Below are 26,012 nucleotides of genomic sequence, written 5' to 3' on the forward strand. Positions count from 1 at the left end.
AGGGCATCTGGGGCTGAAGGGGTGCGGGGGGAATGAGCAGGACAGGGGTAGAAATCTGGGGGCTAGGGGAATGCAGGGGGGCTGAATGGGGCGGGGGGGACAGGGGCAGTGGAACTGGGGACTGAAGAGCTCCGAGAGGCATGGGGGGAGAGTGTAGGGAAGCAGATGGGAATGGATGGCATGAGGGAAGGGTTAGACCAAAATAGGCCTCTGGACCCTTGGGGAGCCGCTGACTTCAGCAACGTTTATAGGTATGACAGGTTTTTTCCTCTTGTTTTGCCTGGTACTGGCTCTCCTTGACCTTGGAATCCCAGCTCGTGACCCGTCTTCCCTAGCTCCTACTCGGTTCTATAAGGCATGTCACCCTCCTCCCTTCCCTTCCCTTGCTTGCCTGCTAAATGTGCTTTGTCCCCTTATCTGTAACAGTAGGAGGTGATAAGTAGGATAAAACAAACTCTTCATTCATGGATGAGCATATCCAAAACTTAAACCAGCTTATTTTATCTGTTGCATGCTTGCAGATCACCCAAAGCTTTAGTTAATGCCTATTTGGAGTCTCTCGTGCTTTATGGGGTGGCATTGTGTATAGGTGTGTCAGGAGGAAAAAGAGGGGTTTTGCTGGCTTAGCTAATGGTATTTGGGGAGGGGAAATGGAGAGTTTTTTCATGTGTAACTCTACCAACATGGCTTTGTCATGCACACAGCTGAACACAGAAGCTCTGTGTGGAGAGACTACATCCATACTGATGGTGCGAAGTACCACCTCCTCCGTGCTGCTGGGAAGGTAGAAATAGCAACTCGGGGCTTAGTTTTTCAGTCTTGTAACAGCCACTCCTGTCTCATCTCCCAAGGGTCAGTGTTAACTTACTGCAAACTCTGTCCTGTAGAAAGCCATGTGATCCTGAAAAGAATTAACCCAGAACCCAAATTATTCTGTTATTGTTGGGGGTGGGGAGGTGTCTGTTTGGTTGGTTTTTCCTCCAGGAAAAAAAACCCCACCTTTTCTGTTCTAGTTCCTTACTTGGGAACAGGCTTCTTATTGAGTAGAAATAAATTCACCCAAAGCAATGATGAGTGAAGTATACTCTGAACTGGTATTGCTGAGACTTTGTGTCTTTGCTCTGACCAGGGCATGATCATGTAATCTTCTCTCTGAGCTTATTTCGGCTAAGCTCATTTAGAGTAAACAGCTTTGCTTCTTCTTGAAACTTTTTGATGCACCCTAAAAAATACTGAAAAAATATTAAGAATTTTTAGCAATTTCTTTTACCAGCAGAAAAAACCTAAAACCTCGATTTGAAAACTGAGTAGTGCAAATACTTGTTTGGACTTGTGTATCTTGCTGCAACGCTGGGTTTAGTACTGAGCTTGCAGTGAGAAGGATTTCTTGTTTTTTCTCCTATGTGTGACATAGCTTACAAAACTCCAGATACTCTGCCACTGTATCTCTGCCATTCGTAAATGCAATGCAGACTCTGTAAAACGGAGTTTGAGCCGCCTGTCCTGTAGGCACCTCATTAGCAGCTGGTTCAGCTGTACTCTCATCTAGTGATTGCCAGCATGGCAGCAGGAGTATTTTTGGAAGCAAGTTGCCGTGTCAGGCCTGGCTCTGGTGCTCTGCTCTGGATGAAGTGCAGCCCTTTTTGGGGGGGCAGAGGGGAAGGCTGGGCTAATCAAACAAGTACAGGAGGAGATATGGAGCTATTCTCTAATCTAGTTTTTATTCTCTTCCAGGTCTTGGTGACACCTTGATGTTCATTTCTCCCTGTGAAGGAAGCTTCTATGGGGAATATGTACCTAGGAGTATAGTTACAGTGGTTTTCTCTTAACAGGAGAAGCCATATGGTTTCTGTTAAGGAAATAGGGAAGGCAACTCAGTTGCTAATGCACTGATTTTTTAAGAGCGTCCAGATGAATGTGAATGTGGCTTAGGTTCACTAAACGTTTTTTAAAAGACTTGCAAAGTCAGGTTCTGACGGTAGTGTATTGGGTAACTCCATTGCTGCTGTTAATGTTAATGTAATTGTATTAAGCAACAGAACAAAGCTTCCTGAATGCATATATTTTACATGATGTAGAAGTCACAAATTAGTATGTAAGTCCAAAGGTTGGTTTAATAAAGTTGGTGTTCCCTGAAAAATGTTTTCTTGTCTATCTTTAGACCATCATGACTAATAACTCTATTACAGTTAAAAAGCAGATAAACAGGAATGTTTGTATAACCCAAATCAGTAGCTTTGTTTTAGAGCAATAAGCCAGATAAATGGGTATGTGTTTGGCTACTAAGGACAGGAGGGTTAGAAGAAGCAGTCAAATCCAAGTTGGTATTCTGCAGCCATCTGCAGGAACACTAATCTGCCAGGTAACTGCTGAGCCATTGTGGGCTTAGTGCCCGTTAGTCAGCTAGGCATTAAAGAGCAATTTAACATTCAGAAGAGTAATTACAGCTGTTCAGAACTGTGAGACTTAGATATGGGTGGTTCTGTGCAGGTTTCGGAGCTGCCGTGGAGTTCGCCAAATCCAAGTTTGGCAGGGATACGGTGTTGTGCAGCGTGGTGTGGCGGGAGGTGGAGTGGAAGGCAGCCGTGGTGGGCATCTGGCGGCCATTCTGGGGAGAAGAAGAGAGGTTAACCCAGGGAGAAGGAGGTGTAGAGACCCTGGCGCAGTGTGTGTGCAGGCAACTTGGTTATACTGTTCAGCAGTTAGTGAATCCTGGATTAGAGAGGATGGTGCAGAACTTGCCCAAGAACTCCGCAGTGCTGGCGGGTGAGTTGGCATCGGTCAGTCTTCTGTCCCAGGTCTGCCCAGCTTCTCACTGAGCAACAGACGGATAATTTGGAAAGTACAGAAAGGATAAAAGGAAAAGAAACCTATCCTGACACTGAATTGTCAGTCAGATCCTTCAGCTCTTATTTAAATGAGCGGTTGCACTAGAGTCAACACCATCAGGCCCATGTTTGTCTGATCAGACAGGTTACTGCAAGACCATACCGCAGCAGTGGAGCATCTTGGATGCTGGCTTTTCACAGAGATGATGATCTCTGTATGAAACAAAACTGATGTAGCAAGTGGTGTGAGTTAATATCCAGCCCAATGCCAGCTATGTTAAAAGTGATTTGAAATCTCAGAAAACCTCATGCCTTGATGTGATCTCTCTTCCAGTAAGATGTGTGTGCTCTTACTGGCTTTCTAAAGGAAGGGACCTGTCTATGGATCCTGTAACTACTGGAGAAAGGAGGCAGTTTTTATTATTATTCCATAGTGGCACAGGCAGAAGGGTCTAGAAGTTGTATGGCGATAATAAGACAAGCAGTGGAGACAAATCTCATTTGTTATAGTAAGTGTTTTCCAGAGTATCTTTGGCAGGATGCAAATTGCTGTATTTTTCCACTTTATTCAATAACCTTGCTATCTTGCTTCCAGGTGAGGGAGGATATTAGAGATTTTTATCTTCTGAAGCAGAGCTAAAGTGGGGGGCAAATGAGATGACCAGTTCAGTGGATTAAATGTTCAAACACATCTCTTAATCTGGAAAGACCATGTACTTTGCGCAGCAAACTGCTCTTCGTATTCTAAGCAATGTCACTGTGATGTCTGGAGTAGCTAACTGCTGCTCCCTAGAGCCGAGTCGGGAAAAAACCCTTCCATCGTGAAAAAGCAGGTGTCAAGCAAGAACCAGCCATAATGTCATACACGTTTTCTTTTCTCCTCTGTTCAGTGAAAGGATGCTTTCCTGTGATATGAATGTGCTACATGGTTGGGACTGGAATAATTTCAATGTAATACTTAAATCAGACAGACATTAAAGATTCTCAGCCTACGAAACACTAATCTTACATCCATTATGATCATCTGCAAAGAGCTTTAGTCTAGTCTCCCTTATGTAAATAGAGCCCCTAGAGGAGCAAACTCTGTTTTTCCAATAATCAGAAAAGAATTAAGTAAGGTTCTCAATCAAGAAGGAATTTTGCTTTATAAAAGCAGATAATAACAGATGCAAAGACTTATTTAACAAAAACCAACTCTCATCGTTTGGCACAGTTGCTGCTTTAATCTGGTTTGTCATTTTTCTCCCTCGTGCAGAAAACGTAATGTCCTTCTTGTATCCTTGTTTGTACACATCACCTCTTGTTCCTTTAAAGAGTCCAAAGTCTTAATTTAGAACTGTTGATGGGAATTAGGGCTGTGATGTTCTCAATTCAAAGGCTGATAGCCTGAAAACACAGGGAGACTCTTAAGAGGAGCATGATCAGAGGAGAGGTTTAAGCCTGTCTCTACCTCTTTGACAAGCACTAGTGCCAGAGCTTGCCCAGGGCAGCAGGAGCGCCTGGGAAGCTGCTAAGGGAGGAATAACTCGCCTAGAGAATTTTCCCTACCTCTTTAACTTGCTGGCTCATGCCCTCGAGCAGGACTTTTAGCAGTGATGCTCTCTGATCCTCACATCTGCATTCTTCTTATCCAAATCAATGTTTCTTCCCTTTCGGTTGGTCTTTGAAGGCATTTCTGTGCCAGCTGACAGGATTGTGGCTGTCCGATCCCTCTGAAACTGTCACAGGATGTTTAAACAGCTAATAAACAAAGGGGAGAGCCTTACCAGAATACACAAAGGCAGCAAAACGCTGATGTACCAAAGTTCAAAGGAGCTTTAGAGATCACTGATGAGTTGTAGTGGTTGAAAGTCTTCTATGGGACATAAGAAGGGGCAAATTTAGGCTCGCTGCTACCCAGCTGCTAGCCTCAGAGATGTATCTCTCTGACAGCACGAGGCAGGCCTTTCAGCTCTCGGGAGAGTACAGTTTGACAAGGTGCTGCAGCTCTGTGGCGTAGCCTGTGATCGGGCAGCGCTGGTGAGTCTTCACGTAATTGTACACACAGCGGTAGCAAAACACAAAGCCGGACGTGGACAGGGCCGTGGCATTGACGCGAATTTTGCGGCACAGAGGGCACATGGTCTTCAGTTTGGGTAAGAGAGCTGAGCCGGCCCCATGGTCGAGGTGCATGGGGGGTGGAGGAGTTGGAAGTGCTGTCAGAGATTTGATCGTCTCTTGGTTTTCTGAGGAGTACCACCAGTCCAGGAACTGGAGGAAGAACACGCTGATGGACAGCCCGGTGGACAGGGAGAAGGCAATGCCAGCCAACGCTTTCCTCACTGCTGACTGCACTTGTGTTTTAATGCTGTAAAAGAGAGAGAAGATAGGGAGAAATCATTACTACTGCACATTTGTCCATCTGCAAACCATGGCAAAAAGGACTTGGGCAGTAAGTCACAGCTTTATACAGGTTCTTAATGCTAAGGAAGTTGGTCAACATATGCCATGTTTGTAATGAGGCATCTGCTAGGATGTTTCTCTCAGATTCTTTGTATTTTAAGAAAGCTTCAAGTCCTGTTTTGTTCAGAAGTCTAAATTGAAGAGTTTGGATTGAGGGGACCTGGACCACAGAGCGTTTCACTCATGGATCGTTGTTTTACAGGCCATTAAGTGTGGCCATGACTAGCTGCTGCTCAGAAAAATCAGAAAGCTAAGTTTCAGTCCTTTTAGCAATATTGTCCCTGCTACTTGTTTCCTTATTTACACTAACGATATACCCTTTTGGAGCATGTTTTGCCAGAGGTAGACTTCATCTTGAAGAATTTCTGGAGAACAAGACAGTTTTACTTGCAGCATCACCTCTAAACTAACACACCCCCAGAACCCCCTAGAGAGCAGCAGCTAAGCCGTGTTCTGACATACCTGTGTGTTTGACTTGCAGTGGCTCCAGCCAATTTCTTCTCCAGGGCCTGCATATCCTCTGCAGTTAGTCTGACAAGGCGAACACCAGCCAGCCGCAGCATGGGTGAGTGATGCTGAGCTTTCCCAAGGATATAGCACAGTTGCTGGATGAGAAACCAGCCCTCCCAGGTCATGTTTACAAAGGGGTAGGCAGCTAGAAAGGCTCTGTAAAAGCGCTTCCAGGATGATGATGGAGGGTGGATGGAGTACTCATCCTCTTCCCTCAGGCTGGACACCAGTTTCTCCAGCTTTCCTTTCAGGTAAGGAACAAGAACCAGCAAGAGGAGAGACTTCCAGTGCTGCCTCTTTGGCAGGCCAGCAGTGGCCAGAGGCTGCTGTCTGTGATCTCCTGTTGGTATCCTCTTTAAGGTATAGAAGTTTTCAGAAAAGGAGGCACTGCACCTGGTCAGATAGTGCTGCTGGAGCAGCAAATCCAGAAGGACGTAGATCTCATCAAACCAGTGCCAGAGGAAGCCATATCGGCCAGGATTAGATTCAACAAGCACCTATGGAAAGGGACACAAAGCGGAAGGAACTGAAAGCAGAGTAATGTGCTAAATGACAGCAGCTATAAATTATGCCTCCAGTTCATAAAGCGAGCTGGGTGGGTGAAAACCATTATGCTGGCTTGTGAGCGTAGCCAGAGGTAAACCCTGGCGATGAACGGCTCAGCACAGAGCACAGGGTCCCTCTCTGGAGCAGTTTCCCCACAGGATATTCACCCTCAAGACACTGTTCACCTCAGTGTCCAGCTCCCCGCAGCGCGGTGCCCCCAAGGCCTGCAGGGAGGAGGCCGCCTCCCGCCCCTCCTCTCCTCCCCTCACCCCAGGCCTGCGGCCTGCCTCGCCCTTACCTTGACCAGGTGCTGCAGGGCGGGTTTTACGGCGGCCATCAGGCTGTCCTGAGCCACCGCCTCGAAGATGGAGGGCCGGTCGTCGCCGGCCGAGGGGGCCGTGAGGTGGGCGCCCAGCTCCGCCATGGCGCCGGCTGCGCCCCGCCCCGCCGCTAGGGGGCGCCCCGCCCCGCAGGGCACCCGTCTAGGCGCAGCGGAGCACCGCCCCTCCCCTCCTCTTCCGGAAGCCCGGCGCGGACGACGCTCTGTCTGCTCTGTCTCCTCCCTCTCCCCTCTATGGTGGCAGGGGCGCGGCCGCTCTAGGCGGGGGGAGGGTTTATTCTCGCTCCTCGCGAGTCCTCCCGGTTCTTCCGCTCCGCTTCCGGTTCCGCCGCCGCCCCCACAGCGGTGTGTCCGTCCCGCCGCCGTGAGTGGGGCCGGGGGGGGGGGTCGGGTCACTGGGAGAGGGGGATGCGGTACTGGGAGGGGGGACTGGGATAGGGTGGGGAACTGGGAGGGGCTGGGGTGGCACTGGGAGAGGATACTGGGAGGAGGTATGGAGCACTGGTGAGGCCCTGGTGGAGTACTGGGAGGGGGGACTGGAATAGGGTGGGGAGGGTCGCTGGTGGGGCACGGGGAGGGGCTGAAGAGCACGGGTGGGGTACTGGGCTAGGATGGAGAGAGGTACTGGGAGGGGCTGGGGAGTCACTGGGAGGACTGGGCAGGTGGGTGCAGAGGTACTGGGAGGGGCAGTGGAGGGGTGACGGTGAGGGGTGGGTGCTGGGAGTGGGGACTGGGCCGTGGGGGCACTGGGCAGGGGCGGGGGTGAACGCTGGGCCCTGGGAGGAGGCACTGGTCGGGGGTGCGGTGGGAGGTGGGTGGGCTGGGGCTTGGTGGGACTGGGGAAGGGAGGTGGGATGGGAATGTGCAGAGCAAGCTACTGGGATACTGGTGGGACTGGGCAGGATTGAGGGCTGGGGCGCTGAGGAGGACTGGGGAGGGGAGCTGGGATTGGTGGGGGATGCTCCTGCAACTGGGGGGTACTGGGAGAGGTCTGGGGGATGCTGCTGCAGGGGGAAGGTGGGTGGGCAGGTGTTTTGAGGGGGCTGGGGATGCCTTAGAGAAGGGTGGGTGGGTGCTGTGGGTGGTGGAGGGGCTGCGAGTCCTGCTGGGGGCTGAGGCTGGAGGCATGTGGTGGTGGTGGGGGGGCTGGTGGTAAAGTTGGGATGGGGGGTCTGAGTTGTGAGGAGGTGCTAGGAACCACAGGGCGTTTGAGAGTGGGGTGGGGAGCACCAAAAGGGTGTTTGCTCCCCAAGATGGAAAGAAATTACCTGCCCCTACCACATGCTGTTAGGGCTGGGGGTTTCTAAAGCTGAGGTGCTGCTTTCCCTTTACCATCCATGTTCGGCTGCTCTGTTTAGTTTCCTGATGCTCTGGCAGCTGAGCCACTCAGCCTATTGTGTGGCTACTTGAGAGGCTTTGCAGGTGAAATGGGTGCAAATAAGAGGTGGTGGCACCAGCTGGACTGTAAGCCAGGTTAAACCAGGGATCACTTTAGAGGTTTAGGGGTTCGATACTGGATTTTTCAGTGTTAGGGAGCGTGGATCAATACTGAGGCCTTAAACCTGCCACCTTCCTGTTTACACCTATGTGAAATCAGTGGTGGGTAGCTACTCAGGCTGTTGTTGGAGTCATGCATGGGGCAAAGCAGGTGTCGGTCAGACGCAGGATCCAATTTTCTGTGTGGTTTTGGGCTGAAGAGGCTTATCTTCCTGGTTATGATGATTCCTTAGTCTTTTAATTTAATATATTTTTGGTTCAGTCTACATTTAAATGTCAAGCCAGTGCTTATAGCATTAAGCACTGCCAGAGCTTCTGGAGAAACTCCTCTGTTTCATCTCTTCTTGTTTGCTGGGGTTGGAACAGGAGCCTTTTGCTGTCAGCTTGAACACCTCTTACCTGTTTCCACCTTAGCAAGTGCTGGACACAGAGCGATAGTAAGGAGGGGCAATCTGATGTAGATTTTCTCCTACAAATACAAGAATGTTCATGATGTTGTTGTAATTTATCTTGGCTCTCTTCAATTTAGATTTGTGCACAAGCAGCTAACATTTTCTTGAGTTATTTAAAATATTGCTATTTGTATATCTGGACTATTTTGTTTTTGGCCTTCATTTGGGACTTGCTGTAAACCACGCTGAGTTTGCTTAGTGGATGAGATAATACTTGGTACTGCTAGCGAGCTGTCTCTGAACAATGTGCAAAGCAAGCTCTGACATACACGAAGCAAAAATCTGTGTGCTCATGAGAAAAAGAGCTTTCTCCTGTGTTGCACTTGGAATATGGTAGTTTGCTTATTGACCTGTCAGATCTCATTTACGTCTATCAAAATGGGTTGTAAAGACATGTGCTGTGCTTAGCCTTATCTGAGTCTGAGTGTTTCTAGGATTCTTCATATTTCCAAGTATGTGATCTGAAGTTAAAAAAACAGTGAAGTGTCCTGCTTTTGGGTTTAAAGATCATCTCTGAAATTCAGCAAGGTTTCTTCCTCTTGTGTAGCTTTATGCAACTGGGATGATGTGTATGGTGGTGGTTTTTTCACCTTGATTTTTCTCTTTAATCTGCTGCTGTGGCCACTGTTAAAAGAGTATCGGTGTAGCTCAGCTGGGGAGGTACGATCCAGTTTGATAAATTCACATGTAATGCAAACAAAGAATGGCAAGGCTATCTTCAATGATTTTTGCATGGCACCATGCCAAATATTCTCATAGAGGAAAACATTTAAGTCATCTTCTAAGCTGGGCTCAAATCCGAAGGACTGTGTCAGCAATAACATTGCAGCTGAACACGGGCTCTGTTTTTAATTATAAAACAAGACCCACTACAGATTCTTCTTTCAGGATGCTGTGATTTTTTTTGCTGGAAAGATTGCAGTGTTGTGGCTCATGCAGCTTTCCCAGCCCAGCCTCTGTTTTGGAAGGACGGCAAACCTCTCCTGCAGAAGGAACGTGCTTCCAGAGCTGTCCCCAGGCATAGTTTGCTCTCCAGCTTGGCAGGAGCAGAAAGTGAGAGAAATCAAACCAAACCCAGTAATACTGCCTAATTGGGATGAGACAGTAACCATGCAGGCACAGGGCAGGCAGGAGCTTCAGGGAACTGGGCTAAGCAACAGGTTGTTTCTCATCTGGTTGCTTGGCAGTTGGACAAGATTACAACTGCTCTGCATTGCCATGCTGTAAAGTACGTTGAAGGTGGTAGAAATTGTGGCATCACCCCTTGGCTGCTGCTGATGGGAATTTAACTGCTGAGGTATTAAGTTGTTCAGGGTGGATAGGGGAAAAAAGCATGGTAGTGGTGTTGGCGTTGGTTAAGGGATGAGGAAGGAAAGCATTAAGAAACAGCAAGCTGGTTGCACTGCTGGGCAGTGTCTTGGAGTTCAAAGCTATGCTTGTCCTTTTGTTGCTGAGCCAGCAAGACCTACGAGGTTTAGAGGCAAGACAGGCAGCTTTTAGGGAACAGATGACTTGCTGCTTTGCTGGTAGCACTTAAGGTCATGGAAGTACGTACAAGAGAAGGGGAATTGGTCAAAAAATAGAAAAAGGAGGAAAGACGTAGGAAACCCCTTTTTGGGGATGGTTTTAGGGTCATAGGTTCTTAGCACTGATGCAGACTGTTTCCTCAAAAACAGTAAAACTGCCCACTCCTATGCTTGTTTTTTCAGGCAGTACTTGAAAATTGTTTGAGTCATGTTTGTCACAGAGCTGGCAATTGTAAGACTAAAACGATGGATATCCACGTATGTTTGGGCAATCCCTGTATTCTAAGGTATTAATAATTTGGTTCCGTGGAGCAAGAAAAATGCTGGTGAGACCATTCTCGTAGCTCTGCTAAGCGATTGCTGGCCCAGCAGCATTTTTCAGTCCTGTCCACAAAAATGCAGTGCAGCACTGAAATAATAAGCTTTTGTGTGTGTCAGAGGTGGGATGTCAGATCTTGGCAGAGAAAGATTTCAATTTCAAGCTTGAGAGAACTTTGTTTCCAAAAAACTGCTTTGCATCTCCCAGGAACAAAAGAAGGGAAAGAAATGAAAGGGCCTCAGGGTGGGTATTGCAAGTAGGATTAATTGTTCCTTCCATCAAGATGCAACACAGGAAAGTATCGTTAGGGGGAGTTGACAGTTTCCTTTGTCTGAAACATGGACTTCTTGCTTCCAATCGAGATATTAAATGTGCAGTGCTTTTTTTGGAAAACGAAATTGTGTACCCAAGGGAAAGACAGCTGCAGAACATGTCAAGATCTGCTGATTATAAGGAGTTAAAAACTGCCTTTTCCCTTCCGAGTTTAAAAAGCTGGGCTGAGCACCACTGCTTTCCCAGCCTGTCCGCCTCAGGCTGTTGTGTTTTCACTAACAGTGTTCATCCGAGCCCTTTAAATCCCTGGGTTTGCCAAGTAATATCAGCAGCAGGTGCAGAATGAAGATTGTGAAACTTGTGCCTGTGGATGTAAAGCACTTGCTTCTTGCCTTACGTTATGCACTCACCAACTGTCCTTTCTCTGAGTTCCTGCCTTGCAAACTCAGTGTTGTCAGCTGCAAATGCTGTTTGACTATTTGTTCTTTTTTTATTATTATTCTCAGGTGTTTTAAGGAACTGGAACCATGACGGACTCCAAATACTTCACAACCAATAAAAAAGGTTAGTGTTAAGCTGGTGTAGTGGATTGGAGGTGGTGGGTGGCTATTTTTACACAGCTTTTTAAACTGCATGCAGAAGAACTTGTGCTTTTCTGTTAGCTCTGTCCCTGTTTTTTGTCTTAATCATCCAGGGAGAAACTTCGAAAGTAGGTCACGTGGTGACAAAAGACAAAACTGATGTCTTTTACAGTTTTGTGATGCACAAAATGACCCAAATTGCTGCTTTTTCAAGGATCAGAGAACAAAACATTAGGATTTCAGTGCAGATCTGGTCAGAGACAGAGTTTTAGTTATGGGCTAACAAGTTCAAGACTGAGGATGGTTGTTCTGTCGGGCATCACAGGACTAAATTGATTGAGAGACATTTAATATTTAAGGTATAAGTGTATATCTCTACATCAAGCTGTTGCAAAGATAATGGGATTTTCTATTGCGGTTTCCTCCAAAGCTGCAGTTCTCCGTTTGACTTTCCCTTGGCTTTACTGTAGGTGTGGTGGTCACCTCACCTGAGGACAAACTGCTGCCCTTAAAAAGGGGGAAGAGTGGAAAGGATCTTTGGGGACATTTTAGCCATTCACCTGTTTCAGAGCAGGGCTTGTTCTGCTGAAACTGTCCCAGGCAGATTTTATTTTCTAACCTGTTCTGAAACAAAACACTGTTGCTGACTGCAATTTAAGCCTGATTTTGCTCATCCTTCTCCAGTAGATGTGGAAAATAGTTTGCATTAACTTCTCCTTTTCAGAATGGCTGAATGTTTCTGATGAATGCTTGCCAGTAAAAAAACTACAGTGTTGATCTATTTGTTTCATTAAGCTTCAGAATGAGCTCATAAATTAAGCAAATGCAGTTCACATCTTTCTAAGGAACGACTCTATCTGTAAGTTCAGTCCTAAAGGCAGGGCTTACTGGGAGGGCCGCAAGACACCAGCGGGCATTATCTGAGCCCTAGTGAGCGTGCTGCTGCTTGCTCAGCTCCGTGCCAGAGCACGATCTCAGTGTAACGCGAGCATCTCTTTCTCAGGCAGGAGGTATGATGAGCGGTTGCTGCACTGTGTTCTTCAGAACAGTAACTTTTCTTTTTTGAAGTATATGTCAGTCTTTTCGTGTCAGGCTCTTCAGTAATTAGTGCTGCTGGTCTGACAAAGTGGCATTGGTGCATAGGAATTGAAGATTAGGGACTAGAATGTATTTTGTCAGAGATATTTTGATATTTGTAATGTGTCCTCAGCCTGTGGCTTCCAGTGGGAACAACTGCTCGCTCTCCTTCCTGGGGAAAGCTGTCTCAGTCGGGAGTGTTATCCTGCTCACACTACTTGCTCTGTCTGGAACAGGCCTGATAAGCAGTCTTTTGTAGGTGTTGCTTTATTTTGCAAACTTGCCTTGTCACTTTTGTGATCCAGCCTGAACTGGCTTTCCATGCAGTAATATCTGGAAGAATTAGTGTTGTGGAAAAGGCTGCTTTGGCAATCTCGGAATCCAGGCAAGCCATGTTATATGCTGCTTTTGTTAGTAGTAGCTCTGTCTTTCTAGCTTGGAAGGAATTTGTTCCAGTGGACTAAATTTGTGCTTTCCTGTTTCTGCTGCTGTGTATCACGGCATTTGGGCTACACTACAGTCTGCTGTTTTCTCATTGCATTCGCAGGAAGCAGGCGATGATGAGCAAAAGTTTAAAAAGTCTGGGCAAAATTCCTAGCTTAGTTCTTTTTCTTGCAGGCATGAATCTGGTGTCTCCAAATATCTTTTCATCCTAGTTATATAATAGTTGCCTCTGAGAAACAGACGCTACAGTGATGTGATTTAATGTTCTAGAAGTGGGAGAGCTGCAACATGCAGCGTGGTTCTTGTTAACTGCTTTTTTGTTAGCAAGGTATAGCCCATATCATTCTCTTGAGTGTCGCAGCTTTGCTTCTCACTGAACCATGTTCTCCATAAGGTGTGACAGCTTTCACATGCTGCTGTATCAGTTTTATGGGAACAACAGGCCAGGAAAGTAAGAAGTCACTCTTGAACTATCCCTAAAGCGAGACCCTTTTCTTCTTCCAAGAGGCTCAATCTGTTTTATCTTCTGCCAGGAGAGATTTTTGAACTGAAGGCTGAACTTAATAATGAAAAGAAAGAGAAGAGGAAAGAAGCTGTAAAGAAGGTTATTGCAGCCATGACCGTGGGGAAGGATGTCAGGTAAAAGCAACTTTTCTTGTAGCTGTAGCAGCTCTGGTTGTCCTGGGACTCAGTCGCGTGTAGTGGGCATACATCTCCATGGAACAGCTCTGAGTGTGTCATCTCAGTGTGGCTGGATAGTGAGGCTGGCTGTGTCCTTGCCTGTGCTGCGCTTGAGTCACAGGTTTCTCACGCTCCTTCCTGTGACCGAGAGCAAAAGAAACAACTTGTTTTCAGTGCTGGTTTAGCTAGGTGCCAATAGCTCTTTTTATTTAAAAACCCATCCGGAATTCAATCACTTTGTATGTCGCTTTAGAAGATGTTTTCTCACTGCTTGCTAGCCTCAGTTTTAGTGTTAGAAAGGTAATTCCAAGTGTTTTTCTTAGCCTTACTTGTCATAACATATATTTAAGCTACATTTTAAAACGAGTGTTTTTCAGATTGAATGTTTGCCTCATGGTGACTAAAGGACACAGGCATTTACCTTCTGCAGTGCTGTCCCCAATACTTTTTTCTGTCTTTGAGACAACCAGAAAAACTTGCTTGAGTGAATGCTTTCTCCCTTACAGCTTCTTCTGTTACTGGAGTCTACCATAAAGTTGCAGTAGTCCTGGATTCATGGCACTGTGGTCTGTTGCTACGGAAATTAATATAAGGTTGCAAATTTAGCATCATGACTTCATCATAGAATGAAGGAACAGACAAACTGGAAGGAAGAAAAAATAATCTTTTTGGCCAGCAGCACTTGCCTTTCACCTTTAGATCTCTACAGCATACCTGAGAGCTGCAGAAATCCTTGTGTAACTTGCTGTGTTCTTCTGCAGTGCTGTTTAAAGATTGTTGCTTGATATTTGAGTGAAATTCAGCTTGTCAGCGTTTAAGCTCCTAATCACTCTGGAGCTTACTAGTGTGAAATTTGGCAGGTTCTTTGTAAGTGTCCTGCATTACCAAAACATTTTTAAGCCACTTTTTTTTTCTTGTGGGTTTATTTCCAGGCCTGGCATGGTAGAATTTTGTTGTTTGGTGCACTCCCCAATTAAAACACCTTTAGGAAATTGCATTAGTTTTCACCTGTTACAGAACCAACCTATGTTAAAGCCCTAGAAGAGATTAAATGATTATTATAAAAGCCATTGTGAACTGTTTTGGGAGGGAAGTTGACCTCTCATTAGACAGCAGGGTTCCTAATGTGGAACTTCAGTTTTCCTGGCTTCCTTGATATTGTTACTGTCCCCTTTTCCTACCATGCAATCTCACTACTTTTTCTCTATTCTTGCTTACTGTTGTCAATCCAGCTCACTCTTTCCTGATGTTGTGAACTGCATGCAGACCGACAACCTGGAGTTGAAGAAGCTGGTCTACCTGTACCTGATGAACTACGCCAAAAGTCAGCCAGATATGGCGATCATGGCTGTTAACAGCTTCGTGAAGGTAACTCACACAGCTCATCAGCAAATGGTCCAGCAGAGTGGCTGTCGCCATGTCTCCTTTGTCCGTTAGCCTTTGTGAGCTGTTGTTTATCTCTGCTTTTGTACTTGAGTCTCTGGGCTGGGGGTGCTTGTAGGGGAGCATGCTGAATCCAGTAGGTCTGGGTCCTCCCTCTCACTTGCTGCTGCTAGTTATTGCAGAGGAGATTACTTAAGCGCCCCTGCAAGTGCTTATGAGAGAGCCTGCTCCAGGGAAAGCTGCTTCTATTGTTTTAATAATTGTCATTAAAGACCAACTTCTGGTATTGGATAACAGATTTCTTATTGTTCATCTTCCAGCCTTTGTAGTATCTCTGATTGTCCTGGTTTAAACCCCAGCCAGCAACTAAGCACCATGCAGCTTCTGAGTGCCCCCCCCCAGTGGGATGGGGGAGAGAATTGGGGAAAAAAAAAAAAGTAAAACTCGTGGGTTGAGATAAGAACAGTTTAATAGAACAGAAAGGAAGAAAATAGTAATGGTGATAATAATTACAATAATAAAATGACAATAATAATAATAATAATAAAAGGATTGCAATATACAAGTGATGCACAATGCAATTGCTCACCACTTGCTGACTGATGCCCAGTTAGTTCCTGAGCGGCTATTCCTCCCAGCCCCACTCCCCTGAGTTTATATACTGGGCATGTTGTCACATGGTATGGAATACCCCTTTGGCCAGTTTGGGTCAGCTGTCCTGGCTGTGTCCCCTCCCAGCTTCTTGTGCCCCTCCAGCCTTCTTGCTGGCTGGGCATGAGAAGCTGAAAAATCCTTGACTTAGTACAAACACTACTTAGCAACAACTGAAAACATCAGTGTGTTATCAACATTCTTCTCATACTGAACCCAAAACATAACACTATACCAGCTACTAGGAAGACAATTAACTCTATCCCAGCCGAAACCAGGACACTGATATATGGATATCTACTTCTTGTTTGAATGTTTCAACTGTGCTCTGTGTCGAAAACCTTTATCTCTGGTGAAACTGGAGGACAACTCACTGGAAAAATAACAGCCTGATCGCTGTAATGCCTTTAATTCTGTTGTCAAGTTGCCTTTCCTTGTCTAGGAAGTGTTATTTCAGTCCCACGTTATGTAAGTTAAAACCTGGTGCTTAGAAAAAGTTTGAGACTCCTCCTAGAGTATTATAAAATCTGAGACATTGGGGAATCTCATCATGTTTTAAGTTTCTGTTGGGGTGCCTGAGGCTGAAAGAGGTGAGAAGACCTACCTAGGCTAAGAGCAGGTCTGCTCTTCTGGCCAAAGAAGATGTCCTATCTTGCTCTCTGGAAAGAATATCATTGTCTGTCATATCTTCAAAGTGTAAATCTGTTAGAATGGACTAACAAACAAAAATGATATTTTCCAGCTTCATACTTTTCTGTGCAAGGGAATGTCTGATGTCCCTTTTGGCAAGTTGAGGGACAACTGTTAGTAGAGAAAGTGTTGACGCTACTCTGCATTAGCTCAGCACTTCACGTGCAGTTCACAGTTCAAGGTGTTGAATACACTGGTAAGACATGTGACTTCTCTTGTATGATTTAGAAGTGATGCATTCAGGTGTTTTTTCAGCTGTAGGAAATTTAGACAGTGCAAGGTAAATGTAGCATAGGCTTTTGTAGGTCATTCTGCAGCCATCTTTTTATAGGCTGATTTTGGAGGAGCATTGCTCAGAGGTGCAGATGGATTGGATGTATGGAAAATTATGTAGTCTTGAAGTATGAAATGTTGTATTCCCTTCTGCTTTTTCTTTTTCCTCATCAGAAAGCACCTCTAGACTAGCCTTTGCTTAGTGCTTCATATGTTGCAAACTTAAGGGATGCTTGTGTCTAGAACTGATGGCCTGTGAGAAATAGGCCTTGACTGTTGCATTGTGTTTAGTTGTTGACTTTTCCCGTTATATTTTCTTGCTCCTTCAAACCAGTAAGGCTGGAAACCAGTATATTACTTTGTCTGAAAGTTGCCTGTCGCTAGCTTTTGGGTGGTGAGAGCTGCCTTTCTAGCTTAGCTGTAGCTGCTAGATCGTGTTGAAGAATCTTTGCCTGGGAGACCCAAAGGGACACTGAGATCACAATTTTACAAGCTATCATAGCCTGAAAACATCCTGAGATAATGTAGAATGTTTTTGTGAATGAGTAAGTTCCACCTTTTATCCCTGATCTGAAATAATTGCCTCTTTTTAGCATGTAAGCAGAGAGAATCTTCTTGCTTTAAATAAGAACAGCCTGATTCTGGCTGCAGGGAAGGTATCAGTGGCTAGTGGTGCAGATTTGTTTGCTGCATATTCTGTCCCATTGCAGGACTGTGAAGACCCAAACCCTCTCATCCGTGCTCTCGCCGTCCGTACGATGGGATGCATCAGGGTTGACAAGATCACTGAGTATTTGTGTGAGCCTCTTCGCAAGTGTCTGAAGGATGAAGACCCGTATGTACGAAAGACTGCAGCTGTCTGTGTGGCGAAGCTGCATGACATCAATGCCCAGATGGTGGAGGACCAAGGATTTCTGGATTCACTGCGTGACCTGATTGCAGACTCCAATCCCATGGTAATGTATATGTCCTTCCAGCGAATTGCTTGAGTTTGTAATGGGAAGATAATCAGAAACGCAAAGGCTTTTTAATTGCAACTGGTGCACTGTGATGAATGCATTGCTTAGAGAACACTTGTTGCCTCAGAAAACAGGAAATACTTTCTATTCTTGGATCTGTTTTGGCTTTTGCCTGTTTTGCCTGTCTTGAGTGCTGCAGCAAAAGTTCAACTTCCAGGTCAGATGAATCAGAAGAGCAAGAAATACTTGATGCTACTACCTTCATCGCAGCCTGTAGCTATTGTTTTCCTGCAGGGTTTGGCTTTTCTTGGAGTAAGAGGTTGGATTAGTTCATTCACTAATGCAGATAAATCCACTGGTCTGCAATGAGTGGAGATAAATCAATGCTTATGTTTTTAAAAAAGTTAACTGAGTCATCAGAGCAGAGGTGGAGATCAAGACCAAGAATTTCACAGGAGTACATTACCTACTAAATCAGTATTTCATCACGGTTGATGAAGGGTCCATTTCCACGCCAGGCATCTTCCACTATTACTTTGTAACTAAAAGATTGTGGCTGATGGATTGAAGTGCCCCACTGCGTAATCCTTTCATTCAATATTTTTTCCTGTGATCTACTAGAATCCAGTGAGCATACTGATAATCGTTGTAACTCTTAGCAGGGAAGAAAACTTGTGCAATTCAGTTTAACTCAGAGTTTAAGGATTTGACTGCTATTTTTTAGCTCTTTTAGAGCACAGATCTGATTTGTCTCCACTTAAAGACATAATTTCATATTAGTGCAGGTCTAACAGCTCTTTCTATGGTGCATGAAACCACATAAAGCAAATTGCTGTCCTGTTATAGCTGTCTTTGGGCAGGTTTGGATAAACAAGGTGCAGGTGGTAAGGTACCATCCCCTTTAGTAGGAGGGTGAAGACTGCTGATTGCTTTTCTTATGGCTTTCTAGAGACAGTAAAACTAAGTGTCTGACTTTCACAAGCACAAGTCTGAGCGGTGGTGCCTATCAGAAGATATAGGTGCCTATTGATTCTGATATCCAGCTCTTACAAGCTGTTCTTTTTGTATGCCTCCCTGATTTATTTTTTTTATGCCAGGTTTCTGCATGAATATTGATGACCACTTGAAGATGTTCTGTCTGTCTAGGCAATTTTGAGGCATGTAGGGGAACACCTGCTTTTTTAATTTAATGTTGAGGGTGTGCCTTGCAGCCTCTGAAAGTACTTGATGGGGCTGCTTTAGTTCCACATAAATGCTGGCCCCTGGCATTCACTAGCTCACAGGCAGCAATGGAGTGCGCTGTGGACAGGGATATAAGCTACTCTTCTAGCCTTGGTTCCAACTCTTTAATTTTCTTCTGCTGATTACAGCCACATGGATATGAGTTGAGGAGCTCAGGCTGAAAAGATGTGGTACTTCAGGAGAAATTAATAAGGTTTTGCTTGCCCTTTCTGCTTGTTGATCTGTGTGGAACTAACTGTTTTGGTAAGTGAACCATTGGCTGTTATGAAAGCACCAATATCTATTTCAAAAGTACATTAACTTAATACTGACTTAAATGAATGGGGAGAAGAGGATAAATACCAAAGGGCAGTGTATGCTCCATTTGCTAAATAAACCACCAAAAGTAGTATAGGGATTCCTAAAAAAACAACAGTACAACTACTGACCTTCTTGATGGTGATGAGGTTGGACTGGGACAGCAAAACCTCTGCAGCTGCTGCAATTGATTGCAGCTCTACAACTACTGAAGCTGTGCAGGATTACAGCACCTGCCTCATGTTGTACTCACCTGCTCTTCCCGAAGCTGAGGATTCACAGCAAGAGAATGCAATTTGGAGGAGTAATGGTGATGGAGAGGCCTGTGGTGTGTCTTCAGATCTGCAGACTTTGAGAGGATCATGTGGCTGGTGTTCAGTGTACTGTTTTCCCAGGTTTTACTGTAGAGAGGGCATTACATTCTTGCTTTTTAAGGGAGCATGGGGAGAGATTTTATCAGGTTCGGGGCTCTTATAGCTGCTGACTTAATACAATATTTAATCTGGTTACAATTTTTAGCAGATACAGACATTCCTTCTAGTTAAGTTTATCACTTTGGTCCCCTTTGAAATTCACGCCTTTGTGGCACAGTGATTCCCTCAAAAGTACAGGAGCTATCCACCCCTAATTAAGGTTCATGTTCCTAGTCAAAACATCCAGCTCATTGCTGCTTTCTCCATGTGAAACTCCAGTGGGGGTTCCTGATGGCCAGGAGTTGTGTTTGCCAGATAAGTTACATTTGTGTGCAAGTTGATATTAAGGTATTTCTCCATGATCAGGTAGAATGCATCCCTGCCTGGAAGCTCTTTTTCAGTAAAATATATGTATCAGTATTGGCTATCAAAAGAAAGATTACTGAAAAGAATGGTACAGATGGATCTACCCTTATGGCCTATTCCTCTGTAAATGATACATCTCAATCATTGCAACCTGTTATCTAAACTCATTCATATTTATATTAAAAATGTTTCTCCTCTTTTGATGACTTGTGGAAATAGGCAACATTAGACACTTAATGAAGCAGAATTTTGTAGACAGGAAACCCACACTTGTTCTGTCTTCTGAGAAATGAGGATTTTGAGCAGGAGCTAAAAAACTCCTGTTGAAAAATAGTCTTCATGAAGGGTTTTATTATGGTTTTGTAATTGGCTGCCTCTAGCACATGAGCAAGCACTAAACATTCTAGCTGGGTAGAGTAACAACTCCATCTGTGGCTTGCTAATTGCCTTGTAATTGTGCAGAGATCAGGATGTGTGTTTCTATCAGCTCAAATCACCCTTATCATAACAATGTCTAAGTTGGAGGTGACCTTGTCAAAAACATTTTGGGTTTGGGTTGGGGTTTTTTGTATTTTTTGTCCAATAATTTGTCACAGAATCGTGCAAACAGATTGGGGATGTTCAGGGAATTGCTTTGAAGTCCTGTTAAGGTGCTGTAGGTGCACAGCCAAGGTGCTTTCCCCCTTTATCTGGGCTTTTTGTTGTCAGGATTTGGCCTTTGTTCAAATACAGTAATACAGTGATCTTTTGAACAGTTGTAGGATTGCACCTTTCCAGATGAGCTGGTTGTAGTTGTGACTAAAGGACTGACACCTGAGTCTGGTAGTTCACTAGCTTGTTCTGAAAAATCTCTGTTGTAGCTTTGCAGTTTCTCCTGGATGAATTAATTCAAAACTCTAATTGCGTATGTACTGATATGGATATATATGGCAAGTTACCAGATGGGTTGGTGGCTTACTACATTTCAGCTGAGTTATATGAGATGTCTTAGCTTGTGCAGGCAATGGGCCAATAACGCATACAAGGGCATGGTTCAGTTATTGGGTGGTTACATTGCAGAAGTTTGATTGTGGAAAGAGTCTTTAATCTCATTTTACAGATGGGCCTGAAGTGCTTGTGGCTGCTCTTCGTCACTTGGGATCCTGCCGAAGAGTTTCCCTCCATAGAGGGAACGCTCATTTCTTCCTGGAGTTGTATTAAGGCAAACCCTTCTCCTTTTTTGCTGTGCATTTCCTTACATGAAGCTCAGCAGAACCAGGTCTGGATGAATATAAAGTTTGGGCCTGGCTGCTTTGGGCTGTCAGTGTGCTGCAGCTGGACTTAAGTCCTCAGGGCCTTTCTTGCTGGTACCTTTGGTATAGTGCAACTCAGAAGGCATGTCCTCCCATAATCCTCATGTTCTAACAAAATACGATTTCAGTATGATGTCCCAGGATTTTGTGTACTGGTGCTTGTACACAGGATGGCAGCTTACTGTAGAATGCCTTTCAAACCCAGCAACAGCAGCAGATAATAGTGGAATGAGAGAGGTAGGTCTGTTACACACCTACTGATGGCCAGAGTCTCTCTGAAGTCTTGGACAAACTTTTTTTTTTCTTTTTCCTGATACTGTCTTGTTCTGACGTTTGTGAATCGGACCTAATGACGGCTCATCGTTGGAGCCTTGCCAAGTGCTGAGTCCTGGTGATGAAGAGCAAGACCACGAGATGGCAGCAGTTTAAAGCAGAACCAAAGCTGTTGATCACTAGACACCTTATTTTGTAACTAGTTCCTTCCTGGCTTTTAGCACTGCGTTTGGTTTTCTTCAGGAATGTAAATATTAGCAGAAAAACCTAAGAGGAAATCCATCTTAAGTCTTACTGGTCTTTTAATATTTGAATGGAACAACCTTTCTTTCCAAATATTTTCAATCCTTGAGCTTCTAGGGTAGCTTTTAAGTCATGGAATAGTTTTCTTGTCAATCTACCTGTTATCCACATGGCTTAAGTTAGGTTCATGTCACCTTCTCCCAGTTCTTTTCTAGGTGGTGTTGGGTTTTTAATTCCTTCTTGTAGCATTTCTTCGTCTTCATATTCTGCTTTGTCACTGTGATGTGCTGGATCAAAGCTTTCACAGGTGTGGCTGTTCTGCTCCCGTGGTTTTGTGGTGTGTATAGACATAACACATGCTGTCCAATAATATGTCATGTTTTACACCATCTACACGTCACAGTTTATTGGGAGAAACACTGTTGTGAATCAATACCGAGTAAACTGAGATCACATAAGAAGCTGATTAGTAAATACACCAAGTGTGTGGAATATAATTAAACTCTTTTGTTGTGCCTGAAGGTTTTTTTGCCTTTAGCATTAACCTGCACTAAGAAGGGAATCTATTGAGATCTGACAACTAGAGGTGATGAGGTCCCTCTTGATCTAATCAGAATTCCTTCTGGCAGTACTGAGTTTCTGTAGTTCACAGACTAGACTAAAAACCTGTTGATATAAATCATAGTGCTCTCTTGTCTCTCCTGCTGAGACTGCAAGCCATGTAGGTTCCTCCTCTGCCAACCAGAACTTCAGAGTGTATGTTTGGGCTTCCTGGATGGCCTTATGGAGGAAGAAGGTCCACCTTTTGTTCTTTTTTCTACTAGCTGGCAAGCAGTATGTCCTTCTGAGATTGTGTCCTGAGCAACAAGCTTGTTTAGAAACAGAAGCAGCTTTTGCCTCCTGGGCTGTTCTCCACTGCGTACTTTACAGGAATTTTATCCTTCTCTGTATAATAAAGCTGAGAAATGAACCCCTTGCTGAGAAACTGTTGGTGGTCCTCTGAGTCCCAAAAGGACTTTGTGGGAGGCAGTCTGGGACATGGCACTTCCCTTATACAACAGGGAGTGGAACACCACCGTCTTCATGGGCACAGGAAAGCACTTGTTCTTCATGGGGAAACTTGTACTTCTCACAGCTGTGTGTTTTCTCCTCTGCAGCTGATGTGTTATCTAGTGCAAGGAGTGAACAGCCACTGCTGGATGAGTTAATGATTCCTGCTTATGAAGGCTGGAAGGACTTGAAAATTCACATCCTAGTATGGAGCTGAATATTACTAGGAGCTGTGGGTTGTGCCTCTGCAGCATGTTGTCAGCCTGGAGCTGCCTCTAAGGTACCCTGGCTGCCCCACTGGCCAAAAAATGTCCCTCTTTTCAACCTAGGTGTTGCAGAATGAAGGCTGTACCTTGAAGTCCCCCACCCATGTCTGTGTTGGTTCTGAGTGTGGTTTGTGGTTTTTTTTTTTTAATCTGTTTGTGCTGCAGGTGGAGATAATATTTCCTTCTGAGAGACACTTGATGGCATTTGTAGGCATCAGTAGGTGGAATTTGTTTACCCATTGTTGGATATGTTACAGTGAACAGGACCATTGCTTAGGGGCTGATGAAGAGTGGTGGCTTCACTTTGGGGGTCTTTAATGGATGTTCTTGCTGTTTACATGAGGCTGCCTGGGAGGGAAAGGAACACTTTTTGCAAAGCAAGCAGACAGCTAGCAGTAGCAAGCTGGAAATGAAATAGGTAGAGGTTGCAGAGCCTGTATATAACAGTGGCTATGTTAATGTATGTGGTGGGATGCTTGAAAGAGGCAACGTGGGAGATTGTGAGTTCAGAAGTTCAGAGTTCAGAAGCCAGCTGTGTGTCTGTGTTGCAGCAGTCAGACTGCAAAGATTTAAACTGGGGAAGAAGGAAGACCTGCCATCTGTAATCAATGCCATGGCTTCTGGTTAGCCAGTCCGATCCCACTTGCTCTGCCTGTGGTTGTGGCTTTGGGCTGAGCTTCTGCAGCTGCTTCTCTAGAGGAAGGCTGGAGTCTCACTTTACTGAGTAGCTAGTTTTTTCTCCTGGTTGTTGTCCTAAACAGGTCTGAGGGAATTTCAAGCCTGCATGTGGGACGTGATTTTTTTTGTTGTTGTTTTTGGTAGGCTTGTGGATGAGGGATGCTGGTCTTGACCACTTTCCATAGAAGCTCTGCTTTTCCCTGCCTTTTGAATACTAGCACTCTAGCAGAGAGATGCAACAAGTTTATATGATAATGCATGAATTTCCATGACTCCGCAGAGCCTGTCCTCCCAGACCCCTCATCTATAAAGCTTAATTCACAAATTCATCCATCAGAGACCCATGTCCTTCCAATTACTGCTACCAGTATGTGTCTAATTTCCAAAATGTTAGTCTTGCCGAATAGATCATTCCAGGATCTCTAGTATCAATCAGGGTCCAGGGGAATTTCGTTGATGTGTGTCTAGCTAGATGTTACATTTTCAATCGGAACAGACACTTCTAGCTATTGACAAGCACCATTTGTCAAAAAATGCTGTGGCTATGATGTTTTGTAACTCTGCACCCTGCTTTTTAGGGCTACATAAGGTTTTTGTTGATGCTTAGCTGGTGCTTTTCTTATAAATAGCTGCTTGGATCAGACACAGCCCTGTTTGCCACTGGATGGTGCCAGTGAGAACCTCTGCAAGGAAAATTGCAAAGGGCCTTACAAAAAACAAACAAACAAAAAAAAACCTGCAAAAGAAACCTTCCTGGTGTGTGATAGGTGCCTGATCCAGGCTGGGATCAGACCATGGTGCTTTCTGGAAGTAGCACAGGGGGTTGCAGACCCTCGGTGGCTTCTTACAGAGCTTAGTTTCCTGCACTGTGGGGCTCAGCTGTACCAAGGAGAAACCCTTTGTGTTGAAGCCATCCCTGATCAGCTTCTTGTCTACCTACCACAAGGGGTTTAACAGTTGGGGGAAGTATGGTTTTCTGTCTTATAACTAACACATTCTGATTTTGCAAGGACATGAGAGCGGGCACAGAGTTTTAGTCTGCCACAAAGTGGCATTTTTCTGCAGTGCATAGTAGGAGCAGGGAAGTGCAAAAACCAGTTAGGGCAAGCACACCATGGGAAGCATAACACTTTGACTTTCCTTTCATTGCCACCTCCAGAAAAAGTCATTCCGCTTGCAAAAAGCAAGCAGGAGGTCTTCCCCACCCAGGCAATTTTCGGGACATGGTCAGGAACTGATCGCATATCCAGCAGTGCAGTTCCAGACTTTTAGGTGCTAAAGTACAATCTCCTGGAATGGAATTAATGGAAGATGAATGACTTACCCAAAGCCCTGGAAATCTGTCACAATTAAGGCTGAACAGGCGAGCTGTTACTTTCCAAGATGATACATAGACTGAGGATAAGTTATTCTCCCAGAGCTTTCACTTAAAGCCGTATACGTTGCATGCATTAACAGTGTGAGAGGTTCATATAGGCTCTCTGACTTGCCTGATTGGGCCATTTTAATTGTTCATAGACCTTTTCTAGGGAAGCAAAGTAGATGAAAGACACAATATGAACAGAAGCAGGGGTCCTGTAATCTGGAGAGAGTTTGCCTGTGTTAGTACTTGTTAGGGACCTTTCAGGCACACAGCATTGTCTGTGGCCATGAAAATGAGCAGCCCTGTGAAATATGCATCCATGCGAATGCCCCTAATATCCCATCTGGGAGTCTGTGCTTAATGACACAAACGTACCATGCAAGCTCCTCTTCGAAAATGTCAGCACCTTTCTGTTCTCGAAAACATCATGTGGTGCCTGACTCCCTTGAGGGTAGGAGCCTCCAGCTATGTGGGGAAGGCTGCCTTTCCTCAGCATCTTCTCAGAGCCCCTTAATTTTTCTTCCTTTTCTTCATTTTCTCCCCATTTTAATGGGATGGTGAGCCAGAGGTTCCTGTTTTAAGCAGCAGAACATTGTATTTCATTAACTCTGTTACACACTTGGTTTAATTCCCAATTAGCCTGGGATGCTAGCAAAATAATCTGATTGCTTTGACTGTTTGGCGTTCTAGATCTGCCTAGCTTCCCTCCTGTCCCCCCACCCCCTGCAAAGCTTTTCCGTGTGGGTTGATAGGCAGACACTCAGGTTTTCACCCACCCCCTTTCCTCCTTGTTAATGTATTTTATACCATTTGCTCTGAGATAAAGGTTTGAGCTGCCAGAAGGAATAACTGGCAAATCAGTGTTCCTACCTCTGCAGCTCTCCGTGAGGTCGGATCTGGTCTCTCTGGCTGCAGAAGGGGTTTGTCTGTAGGTGGGTTTAAAGATGTTGGGTTCTTGTTAAATCCGTAATGTAGTTTTGAGTGGAGGGTTTATTATTTTTTTTAGTAAGAGCTTGTGAGATTTAGTTATCCTTATCCCAATGACACTTCTCTGAGA

At 45.0% G+C, this 26,012-nt stretch overlaps 2 protein-coding genes and 1 non-coding gene across 6 annotated transcripts in view; 2 read left to right on the top strand and 1 right to left on the bottom strand.

Moving 5' to 3' along the window:
* AP2B1 (adaptor related protein complex 2 subunit beta 1) overlaps positions 1 to 26,012 on the top strand; it is a 394,518-nt gene that overhangs the window by 305,624 nt on the left and 62,882 nt on the right. For 2 of the 3 annotated variants that reach the window (XM_069791366.1, XM_069791368.1), the window contains exons 1-5: positions 6,840 to 7,030; positions 11,240 to 11,297; positions 13,369 to 13,474; positions 14,749 to 14,884; positions 17,224 to 17,469. In XM_069791366.1, the coding sequence (XP_069647467.1) occupies positions 11,261 to 11,297; positions 13,369 to 13,474; positions 14,749 to 14,884; positions 17,224 to 17,469 (525 nt within the window). In that variant the 5' untranslated portion in view covers positions 6,840 to 7,030; positions 11,240 to 11,260. Of the gene's footprint in view, positions 1 to 6,839; positions 7,031 to 11,239; positions 11,298 to 13,368; positions 13,475 to 14,748; positions 14,885 to 17,223; positions 17,470 to 26,012 lie in introns of those variants that run through there. The other variant, XM_069791367.1, reaches the window with a different exon arrangement.
* Positions 1,063 to 1,160, top strand: LOC138687016 (Z30 small nucleolar RNA). The gene has a single exon (XR_011326356.1). It is a non-coding gene; the product is annotated as a Z30 small nucleolar RNA (small nucleolar RNA).
* PEX12 (peroxisomal biogenesis factor 12) lies at positions 3,943 to 6,847 on the bottom strand. 2 transcript variants are annotated; one of them, XR_011326084.1, is made up of 4 exons: positions 6,625 to 6,847; positions 5,733 to 6,277; positions 4,377 to 5,175; positions 3,943 to 4,214 (listed from the first exon to the last, which is right to left on the bottom strand). XR_011326084.1 is itself a non-coding variant. In XM_069791369.1 (3 exons), exons 1-3 carry the CDS (start codon positions 6,748 to 6,750, stop codon positions 4,776 to 4,778), a joined length of 1,071 nt encoding a protein of 356 aa, XP_069647470.1. In that variant the 5' UTR covers positions 6,751 to 6,847; the 3' UTR covers positions 3,943 to 4,775. The 2 variants fall into 2 exon arrangements, 1 of the variants encoding a protein (XP_069647470.1); XM_069791369.1 differs by having other exon boundaries at positions 3,943 to 5,175.

This window comes from Haliaeetus albicilla, chromosome 9, assembly GCF_947461875.1.
Source record: "Haliaeetus albicilla chromosome 9, bHalAlb1.1, whole genome shotgun sequence".
NCBI lineage: Eukaryota > Metazoa > Chordata > Aves > Accipitriformes > Accipitridae > Haliaeetus > Haliaeetus albicilla.

Bases quoted from the DNA above. Each gene is read 5' to 3' on its own strand.
- PEX12 (XM_069791369.1), bottom strand. From the start codon at position 6,750: ATGGCGGAGCTGGGCGCCCACCTCACGGCCCCCTCGGCCGGCGACGAC. The intron at 6,278-6,624 runs GTAAGGGCGAGG...CCCTTTCCATAG, and splicing joins CCCTGCAGCACCTGGTCAAG to GTGCTTGTTGAATCTAATCC. The intron at 5,176-5,732 runs GTATGTCAGAAC...TCTCTTTTACAG, and splicing joins ACTGCAAGTCAAACACACAG to CATTAAAACACAAGTGCAGT.